Here is a 20,329-nt window from a genome sequence, read left to right on the forward strand (position 1 = left end):
TGCTTCGCCTTTCAAGCAAAGCTGCAAAATTATTTTCCGTCCACTTTCTGCTTCGGTGATCATAAGTGTGCCTTTTTATCAAGAGAAATTTACGCTTCGTTACTGTAACCTTGTTCAAGTGGACATATGATCATCACAGTTTTGGAAGGGCCTTATAATTTGATTACTCGGCAGTTATAATTTCAGTTCATTCCCAGTTTCCTTCTCGAAAAGTCCATCGAAGTGAATAAAACGCCTTCGTTATGAAGAGACTTTTTTTTTTTGTATTTCTATGGGCAGCTGACAGGGAATCGTAAAATCTTGGCCACTACAATGAACGCCGTTGTTGCGGCGTTCGTTGTAGTGGGGTTCGACTGTAGATGAGCTGCAGACCAAGGTTCAAAAGTTTGGTGAGATCAGGGCTCTGAAGAATTTTTTAACCTTGGTCGGCATATTTTCAGGGCAGATGAGATTTCGTCAGAGCTCTTCACTTTAATGCATTAGACGGTAGAATTGCAAGAAAGTCAATTCTTGACTACTTTGTTTGACATCAATATCTGCCGACTTTGAGTGGCTGTCGTCTGCCGAATTATAGTGCCTGTCAGTTTCTTTGTTCTTTCTCATTCGCTTCAGTGTGTTTTTCGAAAGTTTTGTGCTTGTTTATTTGTTTCAGTGGACTTCAGTATACAGGTTCTGAGTTCCGGGTCATGGCCATTCCAGCAGTCATTCACATTAGCACTTCCTCAGGCGGTAAGCAGTTTCTCGTTGCTGATTTATCTATTGAGCTTGCTCGCAAATTGAAGGGAGCGTCAGCTTTTTTGCAATAGCAATATTTTGCTTTCTGATGCATTTACACATTGCTTCGCTGCTCTACAGTTGTCTCAATCCACTTTGAGCTGCAAAGCAGTGTTCCAGATTAATTATACATGCGTGCGCATGCCGTCTCAGGTGACAGAATGAGCACTGAGACGTCTTATAGCCATTCAGAGTTGTTTTTGACGTTCCTGTGGCTAAGAAAAAGGAAAAAAAAAAAAATTTTTTTTTGTCAACGGCAGCAGCACATTACGATGCTCAAACCATGATTGATTGCATAAAATAAATTGACTGGTGCAAATGGACCATATTATTCTTTCCTGGTCACCGAGTGCTTCCTCTCTTGCAGTTGGAGCGAAGCGTCCAGCGTTTCACCATGTTCTATAGCAGCCAGCACAGTGGCCGCAAGCTCCACTGGCTCTACAACATGTCCAAGGGGGAGCTGATTGCCAACTGCTTCCACAGAAACCGTTACACATTGCAGGTAATGGGGGTGACATTTTGAGAGGTGTTCACATGCTTAGAACTACTGGCACAGATAATGAACGTGTTCACTGTTGCAATGATTTTTTGAGGTCTTAATTCCTGCGCCTAATGATTGAGCTGTAGGTTGCATGTCATATCCCCCTGTGTTTTATGACCCACTATTGAATCGTGCATCTCTTTCCGAGCTCCAGAGAGGTTCCATCTCTCTTGCATACAAAACTCTACAATTGTTTCTTCTGCATTGATTTTTACAAGGATATTGCTCTTGCACTGGAGGAAAGACTTTCACAGCTGCGTAGGAGGAATGACCACAATGACCCACCAACGTTAGCCACACTAACAGCTTGTCTAGATATTGTGTTGATTATGCAAGGCCGCACAAGTCTGTCAATTTTTGTATGCAATATTGGGGGATGGAGTGACTTTTCATTACGTCCTGAGGAAGAAGAAAATAGAACTGAATGGTGATGCAGGACTGGCTGTAGCAAGAGTATCCTTATTTCCTATAAGCCCTACCCATCACCAGCCAACTTGGTGAGCAAAAAGTGCACTGGTACTGGCAGTGGCCAAGAAATCCTGGTGGCTGAATTCACACATAAAAGCAGATCATAAGAAGCATGCGCTAAACTTGCTCTAGCAGTAAATGTGCATTGCTCAGAAACACTCTGCGCGTATTTGTGCAGTTGTCTATATTATGTGACTGATCATTTAGAAATTGAGCGAACCTGCTGCCTAGTCTTTTATCTTTGGAGCATATAGTAATGGCTTTGTTTTGCTCGCAGGCATCCACCTTCCAGATGGCTGTTCTGTTGCAGTACAACATTGAGGTGTCTTATACAGTACAACAGCTTCAAGAAGGGACTGGCATCAAAATGGTTGGTTATACTCTATAACACCCTTTCTTTCTACTTGGTGCTTGAGTTTTGTGTTAAAACCCGTTTCTTTTCGTTGTGGTTATGTGTGCCTTCCAGTAGAGGGTGTGTTAAGACGATATTACGTGGTGATGTTTGCCTTCCAGCAGAGAGTGGGTTACTGTTACGGATATTACTGTTAACACTTCAGAGGAATACCGAAGAGAAAATAGGAACAGCTCTTGTGGCAACGTCTGGTTGATGGCTGTGTTTAAACCAGTGTGTGCTGGAACATCCTCCTGCTGCGTGCCACTTTTTGATTGGGAAAAGTACATGGTTGTAAGGCTTGCTCCACCACAGAAACTTCCATGTCAGCAGATAAGAATATGCAGCCACAGATTACAATAAGAGGGCCACATGGTATGCTAAAGCATGGCATTCCAAATTTTGTTAGCAGTGCTAAAGTGTGTAGCTGTGCCGTCACATTGCACTACAACGGTAACGCTGGGGCATATGTTTACCACATAAAATTCTTGTCCCTCGGAAAATGCTGAGAGATGAAAAAGACTACAAACCTGGAATTACAGTAAAACCTCGTTACAAGAGACACTCAAGGGACCCAGGGAAACAGTCTCTTGTAACCAAGGTCTCTTGTACCCAAAAATTCTAAAAACACTGAGTAGTCAGACTAGATCACTTTATTATACATCACTATCAAAGTGTGTTTGAACACATCTACAGGAAATTGCTCAGGATGGCTTAAAGAAGTCACTCATAGTAGTTTGTTTTTTAGTGACTGCAGATTGTATTAGCTTCCTTCCCAACTTCTGGAGGTAAAGCACTTCCCTATACAAGCCTTCCAAGCTCACAATACCTTTGAAGTGCTTTTAGATGTTCGTCAGCCTCAACTGCCGACACTATCTGCCCTGCAATGTCCTCGTCATCGTCCTCCTCATCTGGTTCATCTTCTAGGGCACATGCACCACTTACTTGCATGAGGATTGCATGATCTGTAAGCTCTTCGGAGCATGCGAGGTCTACATCTGTAGACACAAACTCCTCGAAAGATTCTGGAACGTCTGCGGTCTCTTGGATGCAGGCCCAAGCTTTTATCTTCAAGGCAGTTTTCCACAGGATCTGCCATCCTGGGTTGGATGGAAAATGCGTGTCTGGGTTTTGTCTTTTCTAAATAGTGAAGTGCTTACTCAGGGACCTAAAAAGTTGCCCTTAGTAACAAAGTGTCTCTTGTAATCATGTCTCTTGTATGCGATGTTGTAATCATGTCATGGCAAATATAGGAAAACCAACTAAACCATTTTCAAATGTCTTTTATAACCAAGTGTCTCTTGTAACCACGTCTCTTGTAACAAGATTTTACTGTAGTAGCAAGCCATGCTTCACACACAGCAGCAGTTTCTTTGAATTATTAAATGGCATTGAGTTGACATGTCCAGAAAGCCTTTATGCACTGCCCTGACAAAGCATGCTTCTATGTTGAGGGCGTTGCATTGTACTTTTCAAGTTTTTCTTGCTACAATGCACCCCCGCCATGTCCATTGTCCCAACCACACTTACTTATTCTGGAATGTTCCTGCATTCGACACCCCAGCTTGACTCAAAAAGACAGACGGCCACACCGTTTCTCTCCTCACCTGAACTCCACAAAGAATCTGGGGCAAAAGTTTTTAACCAAGTGCTTTAGGCATCTTTTTGAATGCTCTCAACTGAAGGTGCGCTTTCATACCTGCCAACTGTCCCATATTTTCCGTAATGTTTGCAAATTTGGGCTTATTCAACGATTTTACGAATGTTGTTTTATAATATGAATGGCAAGTTTTATAAAACTTAAATTTTGTTAGTGTAAAAACGTCTCGCTTGTCGGTCACTGACTGTACCATTGGAAGTCAGACAAGTTTCAGAAGCAGGCGAAATTGGCAACAGCAAAATCACTTGAAAGTCACTGTTATCTAAGAGCGATGTGCTGCTTGTTGTTCTCTGTTAAGTTTACTATTGCTGGTGGGCTGTGCCTGAAGATAAGTTATTATTAATAAAGTGCACGTGGTATCCCACAAAGGGTGTATGTTCAGGGCAAGCTTTAAAGATAAATGCGTGCTGCAGTCAACGTCCGATTTTTTGTGGACTTCCTAAGGACTGTGAAAATGTCTGAAAAACTAATGTATTCCACCCCTCTGCCCCTTGGTGTTGTGTCTGTGGGATTGTTACGAATCTTAAATGAGTTGACAGATATTTCTTTGGCAACACCTCATCGTAGCAATCACCGAGGAGAGGCATTAGATGCGTTTAGACAAATGCAACCGAAGCCTATCGTATCGTATCGCATCTCAGGTAAACGAGGCAATTCTTTAGAAAGGCATATCTCAACAAATGCACACAGGGGTAGTTTGAGATGAATGCACATTTCAGCAGCGCATGTAAATGGAAGCCTATCGCATCAGAAATTATGGAAAAGCAATTGCTGCGGGATGACGACCGGCCAGGCAGCTGATACTGCCACACTGCTGGGCATCAAAACAAAAATGGCGGCTTGCGAAGCAAGACGCTCAATATTTCTTTTTACTAGCGATTACATGACGTGCGTTCAGTTTCTTTGTTAATAATATATGACATTAACATGGGTGAGTTACTTGATTTGTGGCATTAACGCAGCAAAGTCCGCCTTGAGAAGAGAAGATAGGAAGCCTGAGACGACCGTGCTCGGCTACCACTAGGCATGGCAATGGTTGCGGACATGCTGCAAAATTTTAATATCGTAATACAATACAGTATATTTTCTCAAAATGTCGCATAAAAAAGTCCACGCACGCGGACAAATTAACTCTTTCCCTACCATGGGGAAAATAGGTGTTTTTTTATGTTACGGCAGATGTTTTTTGCTGAAGGAACTACTGTACTTAATATTTAATGTAATAGTACATAAACAGAAAGCAAAATGAATGCACTTTTCACGCATAAGTTTTATTAACGAGATGTATATCATAAAAAAGAAATTGTTAAAATCAAGATTGGTGCAATAAAATTGAACAAGCTTTGTAAAGACATGCTTGTATCTACTAAGAAAAAGATGTTACGAAACTTATGAGCTATGCAAAATGTATTGCTGTTATTAGGCACTATCTCCGAAAAAAATCTAAATTTTTCATTAAACAGGTACTTCACTACAAGAATTTAACTGCAAGCACTACAGTTGGGCGTGCCGGGCTATGGCCGCCGATGTTCCGGGCTGGTTTGCGTCGTCGTCGCTTTCAGACTCAAAGTCCGACGAAAAGTCAGCGTCCCCTGATTCGCTGCTATTCGATGTATCGATAAGATCAGCCGTTTCCAGAGCCGGACATTTTGGCGTTCTGCTTTGACAATCGCGAAACTTCGGAGTGCGTTTAAAGATCACTGCTTGGTGGGAAAAAAGCAAACTGGTTAGAAAACAAAAAATAGTTTCTCCTCTTTCACGTCCGATGGCGCAGTGTGTCTGTGAGCGGCGCAGAAGGTCTCGAAAGCGGCGTTTCAAACCATTGATAGCGGGCGGCCATTTTTTCGTTCTCCTTTGACAATCGCGAAACTTTGGAGCGCGTTGAAAGTCACCGCCTCGCGGGAAAAAAGCAAACCGGGCTTAGAACACTAAAAAACAGTTTTCCTCCTTCGTGTCCGATAGCGCAGTATGTCCGTGAGCTGCACGAAAGGTCTCAAAAGCGGCGTTTCAAGCCATCGATAGAGAGCTAACCATGCCCAATATGTGCGGTACGGAAAGAGTTAAGAGAACCTGACAGAATGTAGCTGACAAAGCAGGTTTATCGAAAGTAAGATCGCTAACATTCATATATGACACTAGGTGGCGTTAGTTTACTGGACTTTCATTACATCTGCATTCACGTAAATAGTGGTGTATGATACGATGAATTAACCCTTTGAGTGTTGATTTTTTCCACCAAATGCGACACCCCCCCCTTCCGCTCCCTCGGGGTGAATTCTTTTATTGCAGATCAAAAATGACTGACCTGTTTAAAAAAAAATTTACCGCAGTGTTTTTGAGTGACCATGAAGTCACAAAAAATATTTTCTGTAGGTAAACATGCATTGTTTATTCATGAATACAGATGGGCTCGTATAAATGCTTATAAGATTTAAAAAGTAGATGCACTTAGATATACCCCGATTCGGCACTTCGGTAGTAATTCGCATCGGAGGAATCACCGCTCGACTCACTTCCACGTAATCGAACCGTGTATGTGAGCGCGCACAAGAAAACTCTGTGGTTGTGTGCCCGTCAGAAAAACCAAATGAGTCAGAAACTTGCAGTAATGCTTCGTCCCGTCACCAACAAGGGGCAATCACTTTTCGTGATCCGAGTCTCAAGAAGAGAAACACAGGCATAGCAGCATTGTGCTTGTTTGGCGACATTGTTTCTACAGTATAGACCACTTATAACGTAACTGCTTATAGTGCAGGACCGGATATGTTGTTTGGCGACATTGTTTGTACAGTATAGACCACTTATAACGTAACTGCTTATAGTGCAGGACCGGATATAGTACTGTCTTTTCAGACTCCCGTTAATTTTCCCATAGCACTCCATGTATACGCATACCGCTTACAGTGCAGCCGCGTGAGACGAAACACCGGTTATAATGCGGCTTCCGCGGGAAAATCTCGCCGACAAGGGCGGCAGCGAGCACGCTTCTTAACAAGGTGCGTGCTCCCGGCTGGCGTATGCATTATTCAATGCAATCAAACTCTCGTTAATTCGGACTTATTTGGCCGCACATTGGTTAATTCGGACTACTTTCGGAGCTCGGTGAGCGAAGAGCGCCGCAAATGTGCGACGCAAACGAGTAAGAACGGCGCTAGCATCCAACCGAAACGAAGCGGTGGAGTCCGCATCGCCACAGCCATCAGTTGAAATCGTACGTGAATGACAGCAACGCCGGAACGCTTCGAGCCTATTTGTGTCTTTAAAGCCTGTATTCTTGAGTTTACCGCCGCGCATAACACCGCGTTGGCCACGGGCTTTCGTAACTGCGTAGTCATCATCCACGATCACGTCGATAGCGGCCACGGTTTTCTCCGCGGTGGTTGCGGCGAACAGTAGTTTCGTTTTTACTCGGTACACGCGTCGGGCGCGTGCCTAAAAAACTGCGTAGTCGCCATCGATGATCGCATAGATAGCGACCGCGGTTTCGACTGCAGGTGTTGAAACGAATGGTAGTTAATTCGTCCAGACTCGGTGCATGCGTCGGGCATGTGCCTCCAGCACCGCAAAGTCGCCGTTCATAATCGCGTCGATAGCGGTCACGTTTTTTTTCCGCAGCGGTTGCGGCAAAAAGTTGTTTCGTTTTGACTCTGTGCAAAGCTGTTGAGCTTGAACAGCACCGGCTACATCGCAATTATGTTTTCGCCAGCTCACTGGCGAAAACGTAATCGCGATGTGCGCGCGATAGTACAAAGCGTGTCTACATGCTTGGTCTACATGTTTTGCATACGTGCATGGCTTGAAAATCGTTGTTTTGGTTATAGGGCGGTACCGCTTATAGTGCAGATATTCGCGACTCCGGCGACTTATGTTATAAGCGGTCTGCACTGTATATACCAGCTCCTGCCTGTGAACAGAAGTAATTGCACCCCTGTGAGCAATAAACAATTGAACATCTAGTGGTGACCCTTTAATGATTAGAAACCAGATAGACATCAGTTTTTACGAGTGCAACGAATGAAAACAGCCCACAAGACAAAACCAAAACTAACAGCCGTGCTGTTGCGCGAGTGGTTGCTGAAACGGCAGCGTTTAAAAAAAGCTGTGGAATGAAAACCAAGAGACTACGGAGTGAAAACAAAACTTCATTGTATGCACACGTAGTGCCAGCACTTGCTGGGAAACAGAGTTGAAAAATTGGCAGGTTTTTCAAACATAAAGACGGCACCGTAAATGTATGGCATCGACCATCTGGGACTTGCATGTGGCACCGTAAAATTCGAAAAGTTAATATGATGTGCTTCTACCATATCCATTTAATCGCAGCTATTGAAGTGCAGTGTCTTGATGTCCGGTCCATGAAGTTGTACAAAATCTTTGAATTAAGGCCAATTTCTAAGTATGCAAGGCTTAGTGTGTATCTACGTGTAGTGAGTTTGTTGATTTCCTGTGATGAATTTTGCTTTCGCAGGACATACTGCAGCAGGTGCTGCAGATCCTGCTCAAGTCAAAGCTGCTCGTGTGCTCGGAGGACGAGGACTCCTCGCAGGGGGGCAATTTCGAATTGCGGCCCGACTCAGTCGTGTCCCTGTACGAGGACTACAAGAACAAGAAGTTGCGCGTCAACATCAACGTCCCCATGAAGGCCGAGATGAAGGTCGAGCAGGAGACCACTCATAAGAACATTGAAGAGGACAGGAAGATCCTCATTCAGGCATGTGGCTTTGGACTGCATTTAGTGCACAGCTAAAGGGAGTACAGCTGAACATTGGTTACTGGGTTGAACACCGTAGAACATCATACAGTAATGCTCCTGTGATGTTCTTGATGGGCCCATGGAGCTAGGAAAGCTCCAAGGTGAATGAAGGCACAGCAGTTATGACTTTAACATGTCTTCTTTTTTGTCAAGCTTGGTCTTTACAAAATTTGACAACTGGTATTGCATTCTGTTTTGTGTTCCAGGCAGCTATTGTTCGTATCATGAAGATGCGCAAGACACTGAAACACCAGCAGCTCCTGGCAGAAGTCCTGAACCAGCTGTCCTCTAGGTTTAAACCCAGGGTGCCTGTAATTAAGGTGAGTACTTCGAGCCTGTTCCTCTACATTACCATAAAATTTCAAGCAGGTGTTGCCCCTTTGCTGTCACAGAAGCCCAATTTGCATGATGGTAGGGGTGTGCTTGCATAATGTGTTTCCTAGCTAGTACACTTGGCTGCAAAAGTTCACATACTGTGTAATCAGAGAAACATATTGCAGTTTCGTCCGAGGGTGAAACATTAAAAGCGATTGCAAGTGCTAGCATTGGGCTTGGAACACTGGCTTTAGTAGCGATGCAGGCATCGCACCTCGATGGTGCATGAGACGAGACCGAAGGAAAACAGTCAGTGTTTGGATAAAGAAATTTAACTTGACGTTTACAGTCTGTTTTGCTCTCACCAGCGCATGCGCCACGATACGGTATGCACACAGATGCTTGCAGCAGGAACACTAATGTGCTATCGACCCAAAAAGTTTACGGACCGCGGGATCTCGGGAAACGCTAAATATCCGAGCAGCCTTTAAAAGTAGCTAGTAAAACCATACATCACAAAGGTTTTGGCATATACCAGTAGAGGCTCGAAATGGGAATACCAGGCTGCGTTTTGAGGCTGCGGAGATATTCACCTTTTTGTCAGATCCCTTGGTCCGTAAATTTCTTGGGTCGATAGTATGTGCGCACAACGCTCTCATGCCAGTAGTGCAAGCCAGAATGCTGCTCTGGCTCTGGCAGAGCGGCAGAGCTGATTGAACAGAGCACAACTGTGCGTCCACTTGGCTTCAGTGCTTTTGCAGCCGGATGAATTGTGTATCTCTGTTCATGCATGCGTGGCGATACTGTGACAGTTTGGCAGCGTCACGAACGCGCCTTGAGCATCTATAACGTGTCCCCGAATCTAACACTCACCTAATTTTCATGGGCTGGAAGGGACATTGAAGGCAAATACTAAATCGATGTCTGTTAAAATGCCATTCTGGAAAACTCGCAGCGCTTGTTTCTGGCCAAGAAATTGCATCTGAAGGGTTTGCATACCTTTAGCGCAATTCAAGTCGCCCACCTCCGAGCGGGGAGTGGTGCCATTGCATAAGCCATCATTGCTCTGTCGGTGAATAAAACTGCATCCAGCAGACTGCAAAATTTCTCTGTGAAAACGCAAATGCGCAGGCATGGAGCAACCGAGCCAAGACTGAGCGTTGGGATTCGCCGCTGCAGCGGCTCTAGATCAAATGGCATGGGCCGTTCGGGAATCCCGTTACATCACCTGGACGTGGCATTCTCTACTTGCAGTTTGTGTGTGTTTCGCGAGCCAGCATAACCAGCAAAGCACTATGCAATGACGAAACTACTGAAACGTGAAAGTGTGGGCAGCGCACAAGTGGCAAAAACGAAACCTTTGGACCATCCGTATTGTTGTCTAGGATATTGTGAATGAGTTTTTTCTAAAAACCAAATTGAGCTGGACAAGCAGCATTTTCTTGCCTTCGTCATCGGGCTAGTACAGTAGAATCTCGATGATACGAATTCCTTGGGAGCACGCGAAATATTCGTATCATCCCGAATTTGTATGGAGCCAAAACAAGCCAATCTCAACATGAAAATGAACACAAACTTTATTGCCACAGCTACTTTCGGCCGAAAAAGTCTGTTATGTTCGATTGCACTTTCTTGCCCTTGGGGTCGTTGATGAGACCCGTCTGAAAGGCATAAAATCGTGCAGCGATTTCGTCGCTCACGTTGCCGGCACTTACGGTGCGGCGCAGAACATCGAGAGTGTTAAGGCTTTCTGACGTCGACGGCAGCTGGTCACACATGTCGGCGTCTTCACCATCACTCTCAGTCTCGACTTCTTCAATGGCGAATTGAAGACGAATTCTTCAATGGCTCTTAACCCGCAGGTCGCGACATTGTCGTCCGCGGTGACGAAGTCGTGAGCGGAAGCTTGAGTTTGCAGACTCCCCCAGCCTTCAATTCCAAAGTCCTCATCGGGCTCTTCATTATCTCCTGTCGGAGCCGCGTCCGGTCCCGTTTTAAATCCACATTTGTGAAAACAGTTCGCGATGGTGTCCGAGGTCACATCATTTCAAGACATGGCCACAAAATGCAACGCATCGAGTAGACTGATCCGCAAATTCTCATCTTTGCGATCAATCTTTGCCAGGAGACGCCTTACTAAAAGTCCTTTGAAATGATGCTTCACGTTCCGAATTATTCCCGCGTCCAGTGGCTGCGAATGGCTCGTAGTGTTGGCAGGCAGGAACCATACGGTGACGACGTTAAAGTTCGTTTCCTTTGGGTGGGCCGAACACTGATCTAAGAAAAGCAAAAGGTTTCGGTTTCTTGCTGCCATTTTCCGATCTAGGATCGTGAGGAACTCGCGGAAAAATTACGCGTCCATCCACGCTTTCTTGTTCCCTTTGTACAAACAAGGTAAACGTCCTGCCGATCGAAAGCACCTCGGCTGTTTGCACCTTGCCATCAGGGTAAGCTGCATTTTCTGTGAGCCGTAGGCATTCACGCAAAAAAGCACGGCGATTCTCTCCTTACTTTTTTGGCCGCCCTGGCAAGCCTGGCCCTTCACACACAAACTCCTTTCTGGTTGCAAATTGAAAAAGAGGCCCGTCTTGTCAGCATTAAATACGTCGTGCGGTGCGTAGTCCGAAATCAGCGCCGGCAGCGTGTTCAGACAGTCTTAACTGCTGTGCCGCTTTTTGGAACGTTTTGTTGGCCAAGGAAGAGTGGGCATGGCCTCGGAGACGAAAAGATAGCGTGCGTCTACTAATCTTGAAGGCTATACAGGGGGGCACTGGAAGCCAAGCCCGGCCAAGCCAACGGAAAATCCAACATGGTGGCCTCCAAGATCAGGTAGCGAGCCACGCTACCGATTTAGTCCGGAAAATCGAACATTGGCACCTAGATTCGTCCGAAAAATCGGTCGCGAAAATGCATTAGCTCTATGGGAATCCTGCTGGTACATCTATGAAGTCCAGAATATCCAACAAGTCCGAATTTTTGGAGTCCGAAAAATTCGTCGGCTACTGTACCTCAATTTCTCGTTTACTAAAGCTCTGTTTGCGATAATATTGATGCCTTAGACGTGCTCAAGCACTAATCTATCAATTTAGCATGACTTAAAATTTGCCTTTTGTATCCCCATTAGGGGGGGGGGGGGGGATGAGGGGATAGAGATATCTTAATTATTTTTTGGTGCAGAACACTGAAATTTGGCATAGTCAATGACTGATTTTTCGAGCATGCCCGATAATTCAGACGCCTTCGTGGCACCGCCGCGTCCTCAATAGAGTCAATGTAGAAAAACGTCAGACATTTTGGACGCATAAAACCTTTGCCGTTCTATTTTCGGGACCTTTTGTCATGACCGCAGGTCTGAGATCGCATTAATCATATCCACCACTGCCGCCATTTTGATTGCCGCGTGTCCTCGAACCGGTGCTCTCGCATGCAGATCCGCTGGCATCCGTAGCCACCACCGTGGCAGTGCTAGGCCTAGCTACTTCGACGTCCGCTACCAAGCTTCTTTCGGCTCCGTGGTGTGTTTTTTATTGAAACAATTAGTCGCTATTAGCGATGGCGCCGACTCCGCCTTTGTAATCCTCGCTAATGTCTTGGGAAACTCGGAAAGCACGGCGCGTTGCATAATGCCGGTTCCCGAAAGTCGGCTTCGCCTCAATACAGCAGTGTTAAGGAGTGAAACATACGCGAATTATTGCGTTGAAGCATATTAAGAGTGAGAAGGGGCTATTGTCATGGGACACGGTATGTATTCCATAATTATACACGCATGCACACGCCGTCTTCTTTCACAGTACGAGCTACAATACACCTAATAAGTGTACTGGCAGGCCTTCAGAGCTATTTCGGATGTGCCTGTGGGAATTTGAGCCTTTGGGAGCAGTAAAAGGCATGCATTCGTTTTTTCGGACGTTGACTATATCAATCAATCAATCAGTCTTGATTAGTGGTAAAATAAAGGAGGTCCCAAAGTTGTAAACCTCTGGTGGGACCTCCTATGTTAATTGACTAGAAAACTGATAAAGCGAATATATAATAATGAAAACAATTTCAAAATGTTACTCTTATCATGAAAAACACACAAGTTAGCAAAGTTAGGGGAACGCGACAGTTACACATTGAATAAAAACATTTTAGCTTTCACCTAAATACATAAGTAGGCATTATTTCTTTCAGTTGGTATCAGTTGGAAAAAGGTATCAGAAGCATAAATGTAAATTTTCAAATGAATTACTTTAACAGATATTGTTTTACGAGTATTACATATTGCTTGCTTATAAAAAGCATTGCATGGCAGTGAAACCTGCTAGAATGCTTAATTCACTTTTGATACTTGCACAGATGTGCAGTTCAGGGCAAGAGGGTGCCAAAATTAAAAAAAAAAAATACATTACAATTTTTTTTATTCAACATCGCACGGTGTGATATCGAAGTAATAAAATAAAAAGAAAATAGTCTAAATTAATAAGTCTGAGGCTTCAAGTGCATATTGGGGATTACAATAAAACAAATGGGATGAAAATCCGTCCAGCCGTTATCATGCTATGCTGTCTGCAAGCAAGGTGCCAGACACAAACCTTTGAAAAACTGGGCCACGAAGTTGTGGGAGCAGTTGATTCACAGAAAAATATACATGGACTTAGTGTCCTTGTCATTGAGCGAACTTTTGGGCCTCTGTTTCTCATTTGGCAGGGTTTGGATGCCTTTCTCATTCACCACAGATGCTTCGCTGCAACCCTGCAGAGTGCAAGGGCACGGGCTGTATCCCCAACATGGGGCCGGCCTGTTGGACGGTTGTGCAATTTTCACGGACACAAAATGTTTCGCGCGATATTGGTTTGGCAAAGCTTTGCAATCATCCCTGGCCAACGCGTATCTCAAAGCGGTTATTTTCGAGAATGAGAAACTGCAACCGTGCCGCAAAAGTGTCACCGCGATATCGGTGGTCTGAGATAAGCTTCTGGGACCCATATTAACTACAAACCGTAAACCGTGGACACTGCTTCGTGTCATTCGCATTTCAAAAGCTGTGAGCATGCTGTCTCCGTTAACGGGGGGGGGACATTAGACACTTCTGGTCTCGGAACAGGGTCTAGGCTGCACGAAGCTGGGGTGGCACGGAAAGGCGCTGGAACAAGTACCAGCACGTCGTCTACGGTCTCCGAAGTAAAATGATACCTGCGCGTCGTGATCTGATATGTAGTCGACGACTAGACAGCACTGCACACTAGTTTCCTTCGCCATCACTTTATTGCCGACAGCACGACGCGTTAAAAAAATTCACTTGTTCGGTCCGACACAATCCAGTCATCGGCTCAACCCGATGCTTACGATAACCGCCTACTCTTCCTCAGTGTAGGAGGCATTGAGGCTTGCGCTTTTCTTTCCAAAAGCAGGTGCGCTTTCAAACTTTCTGTTTCATGAAGCGAGCATCAATTCACCGCTTACAAACGCGATGTGATGAAGTGGCGGCATCGATGCAGCTTTTGAAGTAGGCCTAGCAGTTGTTTGTTCGATCACCATCAGCGCCGGGCTATTCGTCGCCGTAGCTACACCCAATCGTAAGGCGCCTCTCAGCGTATGTGAACAACATAATGTTGTACTGTTTTACTGGCTACGGTCACAAACTGCTTGGAAATTCAATGTTTTCTTAAATCTCATGGGCCATAAACTTTTGCTGTTGAGTGTACATCCTATTCCTACAATCTGGTGAAACATGCAGTGCAAGCATTTGGCTATGTTCATGTGCAAATCCTAACCAGCTTTTCCTCCATTCTCTTTGTTCTCTGACAGAAATGCATAGACATTCTAATAGAAAAGGAGTACCTGCAGCGAGCTGATGGTCAGAAGGACACTTACACCTACCTTGCGTGAGGCGCCAAGTCTGGCTGGGTGGAGAGAGGCAGGTTCCTTAAGAGCCAGGGGACAGCACATCAAGCAGCAGCAGCAGCCGCCAGAAGTGCGCGTGAGCGAGGAAGCAACAAAGGCCCGCAAAGAAATTGCTACCGCCAACGACTCCTCTTGTAGATGTGCTGTACCGACAAAGAAAGAAATGTTTGGGGGCAACAAACAGGTGCTGTGTGCTGGCTCGCCTTCAAAAAGACCTCGCTGCATTCCCAGTTGTCATGGAGAGAATGATTTAGATCCTGCCAAGTTTTGATTTTCTTCACCCTTGCCTCCCTCACCCACTGTTTGCTGCAACCACTGCAACCGGAAGAAGAACGTCGGATGCCTCTGGGACAACCTGCCTGCTGACCTCCTCCCAACAAACTTGCCTGCGTCTTGAAAATGACTCGACGTTGCATTATTACGTGCCGCCGGAGACGACGGATCGTGGTGGATGTTGTAACGTGCCGCTGCAGCCGCTTGTTCACTTCTCTCTTCGAGAGGATGGCAGAGAAGACTTCAAAGAGCATGGGAGAAAGAGAAAACAAAATGGGAAATGGAAGAGCCTCTGTTGTGACTTTGTAACACATGCTGGTGGTTGCCACTGTACGTCACTAGTAAGCGAGGTGTGTGTGAAGTGTGCGCTGCGTCACCAGTGTGGTGCGGCGGCACCCTAGGAACATTTTTCTTTGCCCGTTGGCATTTGTTGCAGCAGGCACATACCCCCTTCTTTTGTGCATAGGCCTGATGACAACCTGGAACTTGGAAACAAAACAGTGTATGTTCTTTTCTTATTGAGTGGAACCCGCATTTTAAACCTTTTTTTTTTCTTTTTTTTACTCGTCTTTACTCCTCACCCCCCCCCCCCCCCTTTTATTTTAAAGCCCTGCCCCCTCCCTTGTCGCCGTTGTTTTGTTTCCGTCCCCGTGTCCCTGACACTGCTCTGCAGGGTCTTTGTCCTATACGTGTAGCCTCTGTATCACTACACCTTTTTGTAGGGCCACTATCTCATGGGTCTTAACTGTAATCCCCCCCCCCCCCCCCCACTCCTTTTTCAGTGAACAGCGCAAGCAAAAAACAACAAAAAGAAGAGCATGTTACAGGGGTTTTGACATCAGATTTCTCTTGTGATAGCGGCAACAGTTTTGTTGTTGCACTCATTATAGGCACCACAGCGTGCTTAGAGGTGCACTTTTGATTCCTTTATTGTTGTTTCGTTAGTTCGCTCCCCCCCCCCCTTTTCTTTTCCCCCTTCCTTCTCCGTTTGGAGGTGCGTAAGGGAGGCACTGTTGCTGCTTTCAAGGGTGTCGTCGCGTAGTTAAGTTTCACTCGTGGCTTGGGAGAATGATCGTGTTCCTTATTTTGTTGATGTGCTCCTCCATCAAAAGGGTAAGGTGCCCCTATTTCATGCAAGGCAACAGCCGCTTGCCCGGGAAATGCTGAACGCGTTGTGTACAAGAGTGATGAAATCTGGATCCTGAGGAGCAATAAAAAAAAATGTGCACAGAATCATGTCTCATGTTGGTACTCCATTTTGTTTTTCATGAACATTGTTATTTTACCTAAAGTTGGTTAAATGGTCGGGTGCTAATATTTCAAACTTTCAAATAACAAATCAGATATTGTCTTATGTGATGTTTTTTAATCAAATGGTCACTAACTTCTTCGACCTCGTCCTCCACCGTTACTAACGCATGGCAATATAAATACAACTTAATTCGACTCTGGTTAATTTGATTTTTCGATTAATTTGATCCAGGCTAAAGGTCTCGGGCAGTGCCGATGCATTTCTATGGGCCCAAACTTTAATTATTTCCATCCTAAAATTGGTTTTTGCCAGATAATTCAAACCACTGGCCAAAATGCATGTGGCCTGACCCCTATGGTGACCCCAATAGCGACCATTTTAGTGGCAGTGTCTGTCTTGGTGGAGCTTAGCGGACTGAATGCATTGAACACGTATATCTCGTTGAATACTCCCGTTTTTGGCCTTCCCTAGGCCTGCCCTATTGCCCTAGGTCAAGCAATAACTCACAATGTCCGATTACGGTATTTGCCCGATCCTAAGTCGCAATATTTTTTTTTTCAAGAAAATTGGGTCAAGAATTGCATGCATAATACAAATGAATTGCAGTGAAGCTGACTTGGGAAACTGGGCATTGTGCAAGAATTTTTCTTGCTAAAAAATTGGGTGCGCATTGTATTTCTATTTTGTTTAGGAGCTTTAATATCTCTCCTATGTTTTCTACTTTGGACATATAGGAAGTGGGTGGCATGTTTTATTCAGGGGCGTGTTAGAATCTGGTAAATATTGCCAAATGGAATTGGTAGTGTGTGTTGGCATTTATTGGGCATCGTGTTTACTTCAACCCGCCGGATAATTTGACCAATTTCGTTTGTCCCATCGGGATCGAATTAATAGATTGTGACTGCATTTTTCAAAGTTCACCAATATCTCACAACTAGAGCACTGCACGGGCCGATTTTTGCGGCCCGGGCCCGGCCCGGGCCCGTTTTTACATTGGGCGGCTCGCCCAAGCCCGATCAAAACCTTTATTGCGAGACCCGGGCCCAGCCCGGGCCCGGAAATAATCTACGTTACCCGCCCGGCCCGGCCCGCCACCCCTTTACCTTAAGCCCGAGCCCGGCCTGAGCCCGACTCGAAAGTGGCCCGAACCTGGCCCGAGACCGAAAAATACATGTTTTTCAGAGTTGAGAAGCCCGAGAATAACTCGCAGAAAGCCCGAGCCCGGCCCGGGCCCGCGTCAAAAAAGCCGAGCCCGGCCCGGGCCCGGGTCAAAAAGCACACGCCGTGCCCGAGCCCGGCCCGAGCCCGTGAAAAAACTGCTCTACCCGGCCCGGCCCATGGGCCGGGCCGGGGCCGGGCCGGGCCCGGGCTTTCGGGTAAGCCCGAGCCCGTGCAGTGCTGTACTCACAACTAATAATTATGCACAATTAAAGATATTGGAGCACGAGTGGGATAAATTTCATCTATGTGCAGCCACAGTACACATAAAACACAGTTATGTAGCAGAGCATGCTATGTCTCTTGGGGAGCCACATTAATTGTACTGAACTGCGTTCATTTGTACTCTCCAAGCCGTCCCGACTGTGCAAACAAGTTCCCCATGCTAAATTTGTACCTTTAATAGACAATGTTTCATGGCATGCAATATAATGACAAACTTGCTAACTTTGTCAAAAGTACTATGATGTGAAAAATAATTCATAATAGTGGTGAAAACCTGCCGCGGTTGCTCAGTCAGCTAAGGCGTTGCACCGCTGAGCACGAGATCGCGGGATCGAATCTTGGCTGCGGCGGCTGCATTTCAATGGAGGCGAAATGCAAAAACGCCCGTGTGCTTGCGTTGTAGTGCACGTTGAAGAACCCCAGGTGGTCAAAATTAATCGGGAGCCCTCCACTACGGCATGCCTCATAATCGGAACTGGTTTTGGCACGTAAAACCCCAGAAAGAAAAAGTAATAGTGGTGAAAACAGGTGTTCATTATTCAAAGGTTATTCAAAAGGTTCTTGATTCGCTTCTGGTACTATTCAATTTGGTCTAAAAAATTATTCTGCTCACTTCTGTTAAGTGCATGTGACAACAACACTAAATCAGTTTAGATTGGTAAAGTGTTCAATGATTACTGTATTGGTATTAATTGGGTAATTAATTGGGTAAAAACATGTTTGATTCCTAGCAGAAAGAATATTAAGGTCATGCTGCACTTCATTGCTGCACATCAACTGCAAGTTGGTTCATTGCTTTCTTTATTAACTGGTCTTAAGCAGATAATGCCAAAATCCTTGAATTTACAGGGAGCTGGTCTACAAATCTCAATGTGGCATTGCCACATTTCTCTCGTCTTTTTTGACTCGTCAAGCCTTTGCTTACGATAAAACTGACATTATTGGAGTTTGAAAACTGGTTTTCTGCTAACCCAGGTTAACTGAATATTCTTATTCAGTAACCTTGCTGCAATCATTTAAAACAGTAGCCGTGCAAAAATTGCAAAAGATTATATCTTTGTTGAAGCTACCTGCCGAGCCATAGTTGAGAACAAAGACAACACCGGTTGGTCTGATTGATCACAAAACGTCGCGAATCTTTGTTGTCAAAGAGAGGTGAAAGCTGATTTTATCATTTGTTTTGCTGTCACGGCTAAGAGCAGAAACTTGGCGGGCAGCCTCACTGCCACCATGTGGTTATGTTAGCCACACAAAGCCTGCTGTACCAAGTCCAAAAGGTCGCATGCATACGTAACCCACAAAGAGACTCGTAGCATTTTGAACCCACTATTTTACAGCGCATTAGGGTTACAGAATGGATACCAAGAGAAGGGAAGCGCAGTCGAGGACGGCAGAAAGTCGGGTGGGATGATGAGGTTAGGAAATTCGCAGGCGCAAGTTGGAATACGCTAGCGCAAGACAGGGGTAATTGGAGATCGCAGGGAGAGGCCTTCGTCCTGCAGTGGACATAAATATAGGCTGATGATGATGATTTTACAGCGTCTGCAAAATCTTTGCATCATCATCATCATCAGCCTATTATTATGTCCGCTGCAGGACAAAGTCTTCTCCCAGCAATCTCCAGTTACCCCTGACTTGTGCTTGCTGATTCTAACTTGCGCCTGCAAATTTCCTAATTTCATCATCCTACCTAATTGTGTGTATGCGAAAGCTTCGTGCGAAATATGCTATGCTAAAACTGCCGACGCCAAGACCTACTGTGGTGGCATAGTGACTTCGGCGTTGCGCTACTAAGCCCGAGGGCGCGGGATCGAGTCCCGGCCGCCGCATTTCGATGGAGGTGAAATGCAGAAATGCCCTGTGTACCGTGCATTGGGTGCACGTTAAAGAACCCTAGGCGGTCAAAATTAATCCGAAATCTTTCACCACAGTGTGCTTTGTAATCAAATCGTGGTTTAGGCACATCAAATCTCCGAATATAATTCTTAATTTTTTTTTTTTAATGCCAGGGGTGTGTTAATTTGGCATAGAGTGAAGCGCTGGTGCCCTTAACTGCAGAAGCCAGGTTCGTGGTACTCAACTAGACTGGATTTCCGCTGACTGCTTTAGCCTCGATATGAATTGTTTTTATGTTTTACTTTGCAGTGAGTGCTAGTACAGTAACCACTCGTTATGATGAAATCATTTTAATCGACATCTATTCATTCGAAGCCGTATGAGGTCTCGATTGCAGTGCGTGCATTTAATACTGGATTATTCGAAGCGGAGTGGCACCACACTTCACTTTTTATGAGAACAGCTGGGTGCAGCATGTATGGTGACCATTTGCTTTTCTTTGTCAACTAGGACAGGCAAGGAGCACTGCGAAGGCCACACCAACACATGGTGGCAACTTCTTGGGACTATGCCTGTATCGCACGATTGTAGCTTACAGACGAGGCAGCTGCTGATGGGAAGCATGAGAATCTTGCTTCTATCATGTTGCTCCTGTAAAACACAGCTTTCTTTCATTGTAATAATCATGGTCAAATGAAGTGCGAACAAGTCGTAAAGTAGAACTCTGCGTACAAGCC

General features: G+C 45.3%; 1 protein-coding gene across 2 annotated transcripts in view; it reads left to right on the forward strand.

The window, feature by feature from the left end:
- The window catches only part of LOC119456052 (cullin-1), a 52,125-nt gene extending 35,831 nt beyond the window's left edge, over nt 1–16,294 (forward strand). For both annotated transcript variants that reach the window (XM_049669518.1, XM_049669517.1), the window contains 6 exons: nt 653–729; nt 1,142–1,276; nt 2,061–2,153; nt 8,303–8,549; nt 8,798–8,907; nt 14,693–16,294. In XM_049669518.1, the coding sequence (XP_049525475.1) occupies nt 653–729; nt 1,142–1,276; nt 2,061–2,153; nt 8,303–8,549; nt 8,798–8,907; nt 14,693–14,773 (743 nt within the window). In that variant the 3' untranslated portion in view covers nt 14,774–16,294. The remainder of the gene's footprint in view (nt 1–652; nt 730–1,141; nt 1,277–2,060; nt 2,154–8,302; nt 8,550–8,797; nt 8,908–14,692) is intronic.
- Nucleotides 16,295–20,329: the final 4,035 nt, after the last annotated feature.

The sequence above is a fragment of the Dermacentor silvarum genome, chromosome 6, assembly GCF_013339745.2.
Source record: "Dermacentor silvarum isolate Dsil-2018 chromosome 6, BIME_Dsil_1.4, whole genome shotgun sequence".
In the NCBI taxonomy this organism is placed as follows: Eukaryota; Metazoa; Arthropoda; class Arachnida; order Ixodida; family Ixodidae; genus Dermacentor; species Dermacentor silvarum.